The sequence below is a fragment of the Phaseolus vulgaris genome, chromosome 8 (genome assembly GCF_051622355.1).
Source record: "Phaseolus vulgaris cultivar YP4 chromosome 8, ASM5162235v1, whole genome shotgun sequence".
NCBI classification, from domain to species: domain Eukaryota; kingdom Viridiplantae; phylum Streptophyta; class Magnoliopsida; order Fabales; family Fabaceae; genus Phaseolus; species Phaseolus vulgaris.
The window spans coordinates 8,029,145-8,044,167 of record NC_143505.1 but is presented as its reverse complement, the minus strand read 5'-3'; the positions used below and the strand labels follow the sequence as shown (position 1 = coordinate 8,044,167).

Sequence of the window (15,023 nt, the reverse complement as noted above, 5' to 3'; positions counted from 1 at the left end):
TCAATCTATTAGCACACACATTTTCTTCACGAAAAATATGACTAACCTTAAACCTGATTTCCCACAATAATTAAGACAAATATTTCATCGATTACGAAACATCTAATGAACATTAATCATAGCAGTAAACACCACACAACCCAAAATAGAATCATATTTCAGTCAGACATTAGTAAGCCCCATCTTTTAAACTTTCTCCATAACATAACATGTATAACCCCATAAAACTCAACAATCATACCAGTCTAAACTTCTATCTCTAAAACTAGATATTAATAATCTTTCTAAACTATATATTAATAGTTTTTGCAAACAACCTCGTTCTTCTTTTTGAACGCAAATGAAAAAGTTAAAACAACTTATATTTGAGTCTCTTAAATATATTCTTTCCTATTTTAAATTTTATTACAATATATACAGATATGATATTTTGATGACATTACAATGGTTAAGTGAGTAATTTTGCTGGTGTCTTGTGCAATAATATTGTGGTAACATTGGAATTAACATGACTAAAAATAAAAATGAAAGATGAAATTAAAATAAGAAGTAAAAGCAAGTGGGATGAGTAAAATTGAATAATTAAGTGTGATATTATATTTGTGCATTTAATGAGCACACATGAATGAATGAATGACATAACATAACATAAAGAGGAGGCTAAACCCTAGACTATTGAGAGTTACATGCTGTGATTGCGATGGAGAGAAGTGTGTGCCGACTTTGTTGAATCTTGACCCTTCTTCTGTCTTCCATGCATGTGCTCAAACCCACCACACTTTCTCCATACCAATAAATGCCCTTAAAATCCATTTTTACACCTCCCAAATTAGTGCACGCATGTGCCTCTAAAATCATTTTTATTACAAATCAAATCCAAAAATATTTAAATATAATGAGTTTCGATGTTATTAATAAGATTTTTTAAGTTTAATTTAATAATATAAAACTAATATTGCATATATATTATAAATTAATGTTATTTTTAATTAATATAGGATTTTCAACATAACTTTTTTTATCGATACTAATTTGTGTGTGAAACTATATATGTACAAGTGGTCTGATAACAATTTAATAATAATGACACAATAGACCTAATAAATTTTAGTTAGAATATTTTTTAAATAACTTTAATATCACTTATACCTATATATAAAGGATATTTTTCATTATAATCATTTTTTGGTGTACACACAATTTTTTTTCAAATCTCATCTTATTAATACAATGGAGTATTTTGTCATTTTATAGGAATTACTTAAAAAATAAAATTATTTTTTAAATTAATATTATTGTACAGTTTTTATATGACTCCCTCACTCTTCTCTTAATTCCTTATTTTAAGGCAACAAAGAGAGCATATTTTCACACGTTTCCACATCAAATCTCACATATAAAATAAAATAACCTACACTTTTAATCACTCTTTGCACTTTATTTTTTGTTTTTTAATTTTAACCCATCCAAAATTATTTCTCTATGTATTTTACATCTCTATTATCGTAAAAATTGAGTAAAAGAGAAAAAAATGAATACACACGCCTGTGTATTCACTACTCTCAAGAATAAATTTTAAACTTAATTTTATATTCACTTATATACTGTAAACGGATAAGATGTTATGAATCTTTCCAAAAAAAATCATAGGTTAAAGATGTTATTATGATAAGAATAAGAATACAATTTTTATTGAAAAATAAATCTACTTTAGTGGTAGAATGTGTGTGGAAGATTATTGTAATTGAAAGGGGATATACATAAGATAAGGAAAAGGTATATTGTGAAAATGGGACCAAGACAATGAATGAAGAGAAGAAGGGCAATTATAAGGGTGCCTACCATCCACATGCAGGACCAACACATCATTCTTTACTACTTCACATCCATTAATTAAACCCTATTATACTTTTCCTCTCTCTTCTTTGCTCAGTTAGAAGAATACAAGAAAAGTAAATTTACAAAAATGACAAAAGCACCAAGACCCTTTGCTCATGATTGATTAGATAGATGATGAACATGTCGTAAATATTATTTTTAAAAGAAAAAAAAGTTTTTGTATAAATTAATTTATAAAATTTCGTATTAATATTTCAAAATTTTATTTTTGATATGTAGATATTAATTTTAATTTATGGGAGCATGACTCGGGATTTTTTTTGGATAATGCCGAGTGACAAGTTTCTAGTTCCGTGAATGTTTCTTGTCGTACCCAAATCGTCATACTTATAACGTGTTGTTCATTTGAATTTGAAGTAGAAGAGGGCAATTTCTTTTAGCTTTTCTCTATTTACTTCCTGCACATGCATATTTACTTTCCCATCTTTACAAAAAAAAAAGGCAATTGCTTTCTTCACTCAATCAATTTTAACTGTCATTTAACGAAAATTTTAAAACTCCATTATATCCATTTGCTTACGGATGTCAATATCTGAAAGTGATTTTTATACATTCTGGATTTCGAAATCTGAAAGGTTATTTTCATATTTCATTTAAGCTTCTGGATGGTCATATCCAGAAGTGAATTATGAGTCCCGAATTTTCATATCTGGAATTATGTGCTATAAATGATGTTGATGATTGAGATCTGGAACTCATTTATGTTTGCTTACGGATCTTGACATCTAGAAGGTCATTTATGCTGTCCAGATAAGCTTTCAGATGGTGAAATCTGGAAGTGACATATTAGTTCCGGATTTGTATATCCAAAACTTTGTAATTTGACTTATGGATATGAATATTCGAAAGAATTTTTTTTAAATCTTTAAGAATAAAATGGATTCCGTATCAGTGTGTTGGGTGCAAATCTGAATTGATATAGTGCAGGGAGAATCAGCCAAAAAACCTGGGACAAACTACGGTGTAAATAGTAGTCCCATCTCTGTAGCAGTAGGCCCAAAAGCCCAAGAAGTTGTCGGAGCCCAAAATACGTAGTTTGAAAGTACAAATAAACAATTCTCTGCTAAAAAAATTTATTGTTGCCATGATTTTTGTATATATTTTTCTAAATTGAGAAATTCTACATGCGAATTGCAAATAAATTGAAAATCAAGGGTTTCGAACTCAATAATTTATAATTAATTAATAATAGTTTATGACAAATAGTTACTATTATTCCATATGACATAACTTAACCTTTTTAAGATCACATCTTGCTCTGAACTACACCACTGTGAGTAGCCACTGCAAAGAAAGTGTTCTTGGTGAAGCTTTATGGAGTAACCACTTTTCAATTTCAGAGTCCACAATTTGAAAAAAAAAATACTTGCATTTGATAACATGGCATCGTCTTTGATCTTCCGTGCTTCGCGTAGGTTTCTCAAACCTTCTTCTTCTTCTTCAGTATCTCTTCACCTCGCCACCTTCAACCCTTTAAGCTCCGCTCAACAATTTGCAACCCAAAACCGAAACCCCACTCTAAATGCCCCATTCAACCCACCTCAGCTTCAAAATTACAATTTTGAGTTTCGGAAAACTGTTGGGTCTCTCTCAAATTTTCATCTTGTTGCACACGTGTCCACGAGGCCCTCGAAGGAGGACAGGAACCAAAGTGGTAGTGTGAGTAATGGTGGTGGAGGAGACGCCACTTGGGTGGATTTGTACTTGCACAAGCAGGTTCAGCCCTATGCTCGCCTCGCTCGTCTTGATAAACCAATTGGGACGTGGTTGCTCCTATGGCCTTGTATCTGGTAAGTGTTCTTAATTATTCATCTTTGGATAATGCTTTCACTCTCATAAAAGAAGAGATCATGATTGTCTATAGACATTAAACTTAATAGTGCGTCGATAAACTTGTTCATTAACACTTATAATTGAAGAAACCACGAAGGGAAAATGAAATGAGTTTTTGGAGGAACTAATAGGAGAGAGTTTCTGCAAATTAATTTATGCATATGCTTATGGAAAAATTTCTCCATGCAGATTCTAAATCTCTAAATACCAATGTGCTAACAAGATTTTCACAATGTCGCCTAATCACAAACAAATTGTCTTGTATAGTAAGTTCGTTGACTTTTACAATACTTACTAGTCAAACAATGATGATCTTTTATTGACAGGGTATAGAAATTAAACTTAGTTGTGTAAATTGTATATTTTCTTTGACCCTGTGAAAGATTTCTACACTTTCATTCAATCACAAACCACCATCATACAATCACAAATTGCCAATTATAGTAAATCTGTTGACTTTACAATAACCGCCTTAAAGTTATGTCAATGGTGATTTCTTTTCGGTTGATAGCACATAGATATTAAACTTTTGGAAATACTTAGATATTGTATTGTTGTAAACTTGGATCGTGTGTAACATTGGGTAATGAATTGAGGAATTTTTAATGCCTAAAAGAGCTCTTTCTTTTCTGTAATTTAGATGTGCAACTGTATTTATTACAACCTTGTTATTGCATGCCTATATCATTCATATTAATCTCCTGGTCATTTCTAAATTCCTATGAGATTACTCGGTCAATGTATAGCTGATTTGGCATTGAACGTGGAAGCTACAACTTGTGTTATCAAGTTAACGCATGTATAGCGTCCCTATGATGTGAAACAAAACATAGGCCTAAAAAGTTCACCACTTGTTGAAACTCTATTCTCTCTTTCTTATTGTCTCTAATTTTCATGCCTTTAGGTCAATTACCTTGGCTGCAACCCCCGGTCATCTTCCTGATTTTAAAATGATGACTCTGTTTGCATGTGGGGCTTTGCTTTTGAGAGGTGCTGGGTGTACTATTAATGATCTCCTTGACCGGGATATTGATACAATGGTAAATGTTACATTTTTTAGTTGCTTTGATTGTTATAGGGGATAATGAGATAGTAGTCGAGTTGCAAATTATTATAGCAGGGTTGTTTGTATTTGGATGTGTTTGACTAAGATTATAGATGCTAAAGAATGAAGTGAAAGCTAAGTCATGGCAAGTCTAATGCTTTAACATTTCGCATGGCCTGTAAGTCATCTTTATTTTCTATAATTTGTATAAAATAATTTCATTTTCTAAGTACCTATCATGTTTCCAATGTGGTTAAATTATATCAAATTACGTGCCCCACCCTGTCCTTTTTGGCTTGATATAGGGGGATTTCTTGTCCTCCTTTCTTCTTAAATAACCTTGTTATTGAACTTCTTTTATTGATAAGAGGATTGGACTAAGATTTAGGTTGAATCAAAGAACCTAGCAGATATAATTCCATGCCCAAAAAATTGCAAGAACCTTTGCTTAATGGGCATGGCTGTGTATGATTAAGGCCCAAATTAATTTAACTTGTTTTGCAACCATTAGATTAACACTGGAGAGTTGGATGCTATTGATACAAACTAAATGCATCAATAACTAAAATGAAAGAAATATAGCAAAATGGAGAATCAAGATGCTGTGTCTATTATTCAGATAAAGGGAAATTCAGTAGAATAGGGTCTCTGCAGTCAGAGTTCTAACCCTTTTTTATTATAGAGAGCATCTGCTCTCTGTCCATAACTAACAGAATAGTACACATGGATATGTTCTCCTCACTCTGCTTCTCTCCTATATTCCAAAATCACATTCCACTATTCAGTTACTTACTGCTTCCTTCCCTTTCTCTCTTACATCCAGTTCATCACTTCTCTCTGTCATCGTATATTCCTTCCAGTGTAAACCTTCCAAGCTTTAGGCCCATGAGACAGTTATTGAGCTCCCATTCCCTTCTGACCCTGTAGCCAATTGTGGCTCTAACACCTATTGTTAGGAACCAAAAATTAGGAATGGGAAATAAAAGATAGCTTTTATTGAATAGGATGAAAAAGAACAAGAAATAGGAGAGCACCCTCTCCTCCAAGTTTTTACAACAAAGCTACTGCTCTATTCCCACATAGGTTTACAGATTTCAATGCCCCCTCTTAACCTAGTATACTCCTATTTATAGATATGATGGGTCTGGCCTTTGACATCCCTGTAATTAGTAACTAACAACTTTAATTCCATCTATTCTATATCCAAACTCCTATCTTATTTAATTTGATTTTATTGATATGACATTACTTTGGTGATTTTTGTTTCAGTTAAAACACTTCAGATTTAGTAAGCATGTGACGTTGTACTTCTCCCCTCTATCCTTTTCTGAAATGTTTTCACTTTGTTTTCCATGTTATAACTGATCTTATATTTTATGTTCTGAATGACATTGTATACCATTGTATATTGCAGGTAGAACGTACAAAGTTGAGACCTGTGGCAAGTGGTCTTTTGACACCATTTCAAGGACTTTGTTTTCTTGGTTTTCAATTACTTTTAGGTCTTGGGATTCTTCTACAACTTAATAATTATAGGTTAGTTCTTATAAAATTCCAAAATAGATCAGGGTCTATGTTTGTTATGTTGGAACTTTAGATACTTAGATTTGTAATCACTTAATTAGTTAAGGATAGAACTTTCTTGTATGGAACTATTGATCTGTGTTGCATGTCCTCAATTGTGGTTATGAAACCCTAATTGGCAAACTGGTCACCAAATACATTTTGCTTTTTGTTTTCAAATATTTGTATAGGAATCAGAAAAAATAATAAAACTTGGTTTCATTGTTTCCTATACAGATATTTTATAACAGAAAACAAAATGAAAGCTATGAGACATTTTTGAAATTAAAAGTGAAAGTAAGACATGAAAGCAGAAAAGATTTTCTCAAAGTAAGCAAGTTCCTACTTTAGCTTCTTCACATGGCTTGCAAGTGCCATGCATCCTTCTGCTTGAGTTCCATTGGAATTTTGCCAATTTTTATTTATTCTTTGGGCTTGTGTACATTTTGCAGTCGTGTTTTGGGTGCCTCATCCTTGTTTCTTGTCTTCTCCTATCCCCTCATGAAGAGGTTTACATTTTGGGTAAGAATTTCCTCATTTATAGTTTTTATTCTTAATTCTTTATTATTATTCTGATGCATGATCTTATTATGCGGTCTTATGATGCTCTCCTGTAACTAAATTGGTTAGCCTCAAGCCTATCTTGGGTTGACCTTTAATTGGGGGGCTTTGTTAGGATGGGCAGCAGTTAAAGGAAGTCTGGACCCATCTATTGTGCTGCCACTTTATGCCTCTGGAGTATTTTGGACTCTTGTGTATGATACTATCTATGCACATCAGGTAAAATAGTATTGCTTCCTGTAAGATGTAATCCATGTGGTTTTGCTCTGCTGTCTTTAACTGCTTCAGGATCTGCATTTATATGTTGTGTACCTTGATGAGTTTTGTTGCACTCCTGAAGTTCTGCCTGCTAATGGCCTAATTATGCTCTCCTTCAAAAATGAAAGGTGTAAAAGTCATAGTAAAACTTTTTAACCCTGTTCAGATGATTTGTCATGTCTAACAGTTTAAGTTTTTATGAAACAAAAAGTACAATGACAAGACTGCTTGTTACTTGAATCTTTTGTTTAAGGCAATGCTGTCAAAATTCTTAGTGTTTGAGAATATTTCTAACCTTGGCATTCAGGATAAAGAAGATGACCTGAAAGTGGGAGTTAAATCAACAGCTTTGCGCTTTGGTGATTCAACAAAGGAGTGGATTACTGGGTTTGGGATTGCATGCCTTGGTGGTCTTGCTCTTAGTGGATTTAATGCTGAAATAGGTATTAGTTTATTTCACCTTTCCATTCTATCTGTTTTCGTGACTGTTTGAATTCCATCAATTGTTTCTACGTCGATTCATTTGTGTGGAGCAGGCTGGCCGTATTATGCATCTCTGGGAGTTGCATCTGGACACTTAGGCTGGCAAATATGGACGGTTGACCTTTCATCAAGAGCTGATTGCAACAGGAAGTACGTTAGGGAAGTTCATTGCATAAACTCATGATTTTATTATCGAAAAAGGAAATTCTGAAAGGATCTCAATTCTTGATTTGATTGGCTAGACCATCTTGTTGGAGCTTCAAAAAGTTCTTATGAAAAGCAATTTTGAGATTATCCTAAACTTTTTCAATTTTATTTTCAGTTTTCAAAAGATTAAATCATATACCTTTGCTAGAAACACTTAATGGCATATTTATACCCTCAGACCTCAAAAGAACGAACCCCTTCAAAATTCAGTGATTGTTCAATTTCATTACTTTTCAAGTGTTTTGATTGATGATTGCAGTATGTTAGAAAACTTCTGAAGTAACAAATTAAACACTATGAGCTGACTTTGGTATATTTTTGTTTGCTATTTTATTTTTCCTTCAGATTTGTCTCAAATAAGTGGTTTGGAGCTATCATATTTGGTGGAATTCTAGCTGGCAGACTTTCATCATAGGGGTACATTTTGTCTTATAGAGAATACACCTGCACATTGCAAATTGTGCGCATACTTAAACTGTTTGTCCTAGGATTTTGTAGCTGATTACATTTATTTTGTGCAACATGTTTTTAGAGCCAATTAATTTATGGCTGAGAGTCATGTTCTTTTAGTTATTTTTTTTGGACTAACTGTACATGGTAAGTTACTGACATGATATTTGTGTACAAGAAATAAAATAGTTTTCTCCATTTACTAGTATTCATTGAAATAATTTTGGTAATGATTGAATTGGAAGACTAGTAATATTGAACTGGAAGGGATTGGTCAGTGGTTATGTTTTTTTATCCCTTTTGTACTGTCATCTGAAGGTTGTCCAGGTAATCCTTGGAAACTGCAGTGTCATGCAAATAAGATATGAAAAAAGAATGGGGCGATTTTGTGTACCACACACAACTTGAACATTGGAGCATTTGAGCTTGTGACCAAGAAATCAGATACACTTTTGCAGGATTGAAAATTAACATGTTTGGGAAAGCAGTCTGCAATGATGCAATCAGATATTCAGGCATTCCAAAGCATGAAATAAAGAAGAGACATTTGTTAGTGTATTTGAACAAAAAAACACTAGAAATTGTGTTGAATGCCACAGTTTGACTTACATTTTTTCTTTTCTTTTATGTTTGCATACATTGGAAAGTGTAACCACAGTTTCACTTATTTATATTTTTAGTTTCTGAAAATTAAGATGAGTTTATTTTTGCCTTCCAAATTGAAACAAATATTTTAATCTTGTAAATTTTAAAAATTATATTTTTCTAGTCTTTAAAATTAGATGACGTCAATAGAAATTATGAGGCGATGTTTGAAAATGAACACGTTCAAATGTTGACAATGGCATGTACTATTTCTTTTTTTCACTTTTCATAATATCGTTTGGTGGTTACAAGAATTTTTTTTTTTTAAAAAACGAGAAAAATCACTTTATTTCAATAGTCAATCATATGTATAATTGGCTAATGTAATAATAAATTATAATGCTTAGAATTAATATTTGTCTGATAAGTTTGCTGAAAAATAATTTTAAGATTATTTAATTTCACTTGGATACAACAAAAAGTAACTTTTACGTAATAAAAACAATGTGCCACGATGCAAAGGAAAAACATATGAAAAAATTATAAGCTAAAATTTTCAAGAAAAAACATATTTTATCTTAATTTTTTTATTCAATTTAAGCTGATTTCAAACATTCAACTTGCTTTAGAGATAATAATTTATATATTATAAAATAGCTAAAAATGAAGAGAAAAGCTTTTTTTTTTATGGGAAGTGATTGTGATCTGTTTCCTTGCCTAGAAAATAGAGAAAAAAACACATGTCAAGATTTTTGTCACCAAGAAGGGAGTGCATTATATTACAGAAATCAACATGTCTTAACTCTACCAACAAAATGTTTGGGATTTGTCAAACATACTGCATGGCAGTAACGTACCAATAAAGAGATTTTGGCAAGAATGGATGAAGACAATTGCTGGTGTCACTTCACTAATAGGCATCCATAAGCCAAGTTAGTTTTATGTTGCCATTAGAAGTTACAGAAACTTTAATCTAAGGTGAATCATTTCAGTATTTGGATGCATATGTTACATTTTCCTTTTCAAGCAATTGAATAAGGAACAAGTTTGACAATAAATAAGTACATTTTTTTATCAGTGGGAAAGGAAGTGCTTCAACTGTGTCTCTAGGACAAGGTAATGAAGCTTTCTCTTGGTGTAACTGTGTAGTGAACAACGACCTTATCTCAGCAGCTGAAATCATGTACAACAAGGAAGAAGGGAGAATGTGGGATTTCAAGTTCAACTGCCAAAACTTAAGACCAAGATGAAGAGAAGCTGTTGATCAAGTCATTTACACGTTGTGTTCACCTGATAAGGTATAATAGAGAGTGTTTTTAGCCAAGTAGAGAAGAACAATATCTATGAGACAGAGTGTCTCCTACTTCTACCAGTTTTCCCCTCTGAACCACGAGACTTCCTACCTGATTTCTGGCGCTTTCCTCCTCCTTGACCACTAAATATTGCAATCCTCCCAATTCCCTTTGAAAGTGATGTTAAGAATGTTCTTCCATTTCCTCCCTTCTCAATCATGCCTTGTTTCATGAATATCTGTTCCTTCTCCAACTCACTCAGCCTCACCCTCATTCTTGAAATCTCCAGCTTCAGTTCCCGGTTCTCTCTCCTCAGAGATGCATAGTTGTCCCTTGGGGACATGGCTGCACTTGGAACACCACTGCTTATTCTCTGTGATAGCAGCCCATCTCCTGAACTCCCTGACAACGCGTTCTTCAAACGAAGCTGCTCGAAGTACAGGACCTGCACCACCATCTGCAGTGGAAGCCTGTCATTCTGGGCTGCATGGTTGCATGCTTCTTGAGATAGCTTCTGGCAGTCTATCAACTTGCATAGCTTCTTGCATTCTTGCTCTGTTAGTGCTGAATGTGCCTGAACAAGGAGCAGAAAGAATTGCTATTGTCAACATTAAGAAGGACAAGGTATATATATAGATTGAATAATATATGCCCTGAAACTGTAAAGTTTGTTGATTTTATAATAAATATCTTACAAATCCCACTAAGGAAAATTTCTGACTAGTTGGAAGAATTTGTTGATTTTTATAATAAATATCTTAAAAATCATACTAGGGAAGATTTTTTATAAGTTGTCAATGTCAAAACTAAAAGTTTATTGGTTGTTCACACAATTATGTTGTCAAGAACTGTTATATTACAAGCTGATTTTTATAATAAATATCTTAAAAACCACCCTAAAAGATGATTTCTGTAACTGCTGCATGACTAGGGAGCACCTAACTATTTGAATCAGAGATAGATGTTCTCTATAGTTGAAGTAAATTTACCTTCAAATAAATGTCCACAGCTCTATAGAGGCCATCATCAATAACACGAGCATAATCAGGAAGTATCTCTATCAAAGCAACGAATTTCTGTAGACTTAAGTACGGATCAGGTGCAATTTCTGCTAAATAAGCATCAATAAGCTGCCCCACTTTTAGCAGAGAACCATGGCCAGCAGAACAAAGCCCATCAGATTCATATCCATAATCTTCAGTTTCTTCCTCTTCGACCCTTTGCAAGAAATTCACCAGTAGCCTGTGAACTGTATCAACATCAAACAAAGAGTCTCCACTCTGTAGTGATGGTATAAGTAGATCATCTAATGAGACCATTTCCAACCGTAATGCAATCCTTCTTTCAAGCTCAAGCCTACAGGGAGTGGTTGCACCCAACATGATAGCCATCTTTAGCATGCCAAACAAAAATGTCAAGGGAATGGAAGAGCTTTTGTCTGTTGGCATAAGACTTACAAGAGTTTCCACAATTATCCTCTGGTCCTTTTCTACACTGGTTGGACTTGAGTTTGTCCTTGATGGATTCCAGAATTGACACTTTCCAATACCCTTTAGAGACGATTGAGCATAATGCATCAGTGATGCAATAATGCTGTCTGATCTCACCCCCATTCTTCCCATGGCACAAATAACTCCTTGGAAGTAATCTATACGCAGTACTGAGAGATCTTCAACCCACCAGGCAACACAATCCTCCTTTAGCTCTCTAGATTCTCCATCACAGTCTAATTTAGATAAGCCAGAAACTAGTTGCTCCTTGCAAGCATTCATTGCAATGGCTTCCACACATCCACTTGATATTTCAATTTCATCCACTGTATTTGGAGGTAACATCTCACATGTGGATAGCACTTCCACTGACTTCTGAAGACTCTGAAAGACAATCTCATTCAGATAAATCTCTGCTCTTGAAATGAGGTTTTGCTCCCGGTATTCTTCTGTCATTTCCAGATACTCTGCTGCACAACGAAGCCGGGCAACATTGAATGCTGTAATCTCAAAATTCATCCCATAACAGAACTTCATGGCAAGTTCAAATGTCTGGTGCCCCCCTGGAAAATTGAGGAGCTCCAAGTTTGAAACATTGGAACCCTTGGCTTCAGCCACCATCTTCCGGATTTTCCCACTTAGAGTCACCAAGGGAAACTTCATGAATCAGCACAAAGTAACGAAATTAGTGTAAATAGATTTTGAATTTAAATTATTATTTCTGTAGAATCAAAGACATTGTCTGAATAGTATTGAGTTGACTGGTGCAGCTATGTTGCACTCAAAACAAGCCAAATAGAAGTCATCAACTTTTCTCTTTGATATCATAAAGTAGGCATGAAATTTGGCAAATAGTGGTTGATTTTTAGTTGCTTGTTAGCATATTATGAATTTTGGACATGCTGTTCACTATATCCCAATTCATGGTAACTGGTAGAGACACCCAAATCAAACTCATGACAACTACAGTTTAGAATATAAAACTTACAACTCAACGACAAATAGAACAAGTCATGAAAATATCTAGTGGTTTTCAACAACATCTCAAAAGAATTACCTTGTGTAGCAGAAAAGATTCCCCATCAACGACAATTGTAATGTCACCGGCAACATCAGCAAAAATCCTGCAATAAAAAAATATCAATATGGCATGACAACTGTTATAAAATCCTGTCAAGGATGCATGGATTCTTAAATCCACAGCATCCTTTGAGTCCTTCCACCATTCACCAAAAAAATTTGCACACCAAAGAAATGAGAGTTGAGAATAACAGCACACGTCAAGAAATAAGAATGTTGACTTTAAGCATCTGTTCACCTTTGAATTTTCTGAAGAACTTAGATAATCTCTATCTAGCTAAAAAAACTCCAAAATATCCCACCATAAAAACTGTTGCTGGATATGCATAACCTTTTACCACAAAATCCACACGAAGGAGAAACCAAGGTATCAAATGTTCAACAAATTATCAAATGCTTTAATTTCAACCCCGGTAAGATAGAACTAGAATGAAATGAAGACTAAAACAAGCACGCGAAGTTACATTTTCAATCCACCTTCAAAAGAAACATAGACAGACAAGTTTATTACACTCCCACAAGACTTACATACACAGGCAAAGAGAGAAACAAGAAACAAAAGGTTGCTGAATTACCTAGTAGTGAATGAGTTGCAAAACTTAGGAGTAGCTGGAGAGCGTTTAGAAGAAGAGAGGGAGGTTTCAGAAACCATCTTTCTCTCTCTATCTCTCTATCTATGTATCTATCTATGTATCTGTTAGAAGAAAGAGTGAGGAGAGTTGAGAAAAGGCAACTCCTGCTGCTGCTGCTGCCTGATCTGTGTTTGTTTCAGGAACAGCAGCACAAACTGAGGCTTGTGGTGTAGCTGTTGATGATTAAACTATCAAATGATGCGTACGGGAAGATTGCTGGTTCAGGAATATTTTGGAGTAAACGCCCCAAAAGGCCCTCACCATACCCTTCATTTATTCACAAATGCCATCACATACATACAACTTAGCTTTTTCTTTTCGTTTTCATAACATGTGCTGCTGTGTGTAGTAGTAGCCAGCCTATGGTCTTCTTACCAGTGCTGAACCATCTTTTGCTTTTTGGCTGCTTTTGTTTCTGCCTTTTGCGTTACAATACTATTACAATACACTATACAAATACAGTGTTCAGACTTCATATTCATATGTAATTATCTAATCAAGTGCCATTGTTGGCCTTCGACGTTGACACTTTACGTTACAAACTAAAACACTGAGTCCAGAGTAAATTTTTTGCATACACAAACAACAGGGCTGTGCCTGTGCCACTTGCTTTATCGGGTTTCGATTCTGAAAAATTGAAATGACCAAAACCAAACGTTACAATTATACTTTTAATAGTGCCCATTAATCAAACAGTTACACTACACAAAATTCAAATTGTTTTACTAATAAAAACTGTTAATTAAAGTGTGTTGTATGGAAGTTACAAATGAACTTCAAAATTCAAACACAAAATTCTCTTATTATATATTTTTTTTCAATTCAGATGCTCCATCACTGTCATGAAGTTTCAATTTAGATTAAACTTGTTTAACTGGAAAATAAGTAAAATCTAATCAAGAGCCTTTCTCTTATATCTATGTGTATATACATGAATATGATATCATATGAATTGATAGTTAAAGTCATAAGTAAAAAAACAGTATAAAAATCTTAGTTGTAGCTAGCTCTGCATATGATATTTGGTTGGATTTACTTTTATGAATGAATGATGATTGAAAATTGGTGACACACTTTTATGCATGGCAATGGCATTGTGAGTATCACCTCAATCTTACTTTTACCCTCATGATATCTTAGAGAAACCATGGAAGTATCCCTGCAGAAGATAGGATAGGAAGGAAAGGGTAGCAATGCAACTAAGGTTGAAAAGCAAAAGATGTGACACGTAGGGCAAGGGCACGATGGACATGCAGCAATCACGATGACAGTGGGGTTGATTTGGTGAAGGTTTTGGGGTCAATGTTGGAGTGTAGAAGGCAGAAGAAAGAGAGAAAGAGGGTGTTGGTTTGGTTGTTTGTTTCAAAAGAAAAAAAAAGTGGTCTTAAACATCTGACATGGAGTGTTGGTGGCATGGATCAATGTCACTGAGGTGACACGGAACTCAATAAAGATGCAATTATTAGAGACAGCACCACTACACATCTCTGCATTCTTATTCCTTTTCCCAATTCATTATAAATTATTCATCACTCATCATACTATTTTTCAATTGTTTTAACAATAAATTATGCTCATAGGTTGCTGTATCATTCATGTCACAAGTACATTCCTTCCTTGTCTGAGGTATAGTTAGATATTTATA

At 33.9% G+C, this 15,023-nt stretch overlaps 2 protein-coding genes across 5 annotated transcripts; one reads left to right on the top strand and one right to left on the bottom strand.

The window, feature by feature from the left end:
• Window positions 1–3,118: 3,118 nt before the first annotated feature.
• PPT1 (polyprenyltransferase 1) lies at window positions 3,119–8,989 on the top strand. Of its 3 annotated transcripts, XM_068631966.2 has the most exons (9): window positions 3,119–3,689; window positions 4,637–4,772; window positions 6,192–6,313; window positions 6,793–6,862; window positions 6,971–7,120; window positions 7,467–7,602; window positions 7,696–7,792; window positions 8,195–8,266; window positions 8,618–8,989. In XM_068631966.2, exons 1-8 carry the CDS (start codon window positions 3,280–3,282, stop codon window positions 8,262–8,264), a joined length of 1,191 nt encoding a protein of 396 aa, XP_068488067.1. In that variant the 5' UTR covers window positions 3,119–3,279; the 3' UTR covers window positions 8,265–8,266; window positions 8,618–8,989. The 3 variants fall into 3 exon arrangements, with proteins under 3 accessions (XP_068488067.1, XP_068488068.1, XP_090150633.1); XM_068631967.2 differs by lacking the exon at window positions 8,618–8,989 and having other exon boundaries at window positions 8,195–8,497; XM_090294507.1 differs by lacking the exons at window positions 3,119–3,689; window positions 8,618–8,989 and adding an exon at window positions 3,931–3,998 and having other exon boundaries at window positions 8,195–8,497.
• Window positions 8,990–9,768: 779 nt separating this feature from the next.
• Window positions 9,769–13,961, bottom strand: LOC137825824 (Phototropic-responsive NPH3 family protein). 2 transcript variants are annotated; one of them, XM_068631615.2, is made up of 5 exons: window positions 13,322–13,961; window positions 12,724–12,790; window positions 11,166–12,323; window positions 10,288–10,750; window positions 9,769–10,174 (listed from the first exon to the last, which is right to left on the bottom strand). In XM_068631615.2, the coding sequence occupies exons 1-5, from the start codon at window positions 13,396–13,398 to the stop codon at window positions 10,158–10,160; spliced, it is 1,782 nt and encodes a 593-aa protein (XP_068487716.1). In that variant the 5' UTR covers window positions 13,399–13,961; the 3' UTR covers window positions 9,769–10,157. The 2 variants fall into 2 exon arrangements, with proteins under 2 accessions (XP_068487716.1, XP_068487715.1); XM_068631614.1 differs by having other exon boundaries at window positions 10,081–10,750; window positions 13,322–13,760.
• Window positions 13,962–15,023: the final 1,062 nt, after the last annotated feature.

Coding starts and splice junctions, on each gene's coding strand:
- PPT1 (XM_068631966.2), top strand. CDS start 3,280: ATGGCATCGTCTTTGATCTTCCGTGCTTCGCGTAGGTTTCTCAAACCT. Junction 3,690..4,636: donor CTCCTATGGCCTTGTATCTG/GTAAGTGTTCTT, acceptor TCATGCCTTTAG/GTCAATTACCTTGGCTGCAA. Junction 6,314..6,792: donor CTACAACTTAATAATTATAG/GTTAGTTCTTAT, acceptor TACATTTTGCAG/TCGTGTTTTGGGTGCCTCAT.
- LOC137825824 (XM_068631614.1), bottom strand. CDS start 13,398: ATGGTTTCTGAAACCTCCCTCTCTTCTTCTAAACGCTCTCCAGCTACT. Junction 12,791..13,321: donor TGCAACTCATTCACTACTAG/GTAATTCAGCAA, acceptor TTTTTATTGCAG/GATTTTTGCTGATGTTGCCG. Junction 12,324..12,723: donor AATCTTTTCTGCTACACAAG/GTAATTCTTTTG, acceptor TGATTCATGAAG/TTTCCCTTGGTGACTCTAAG.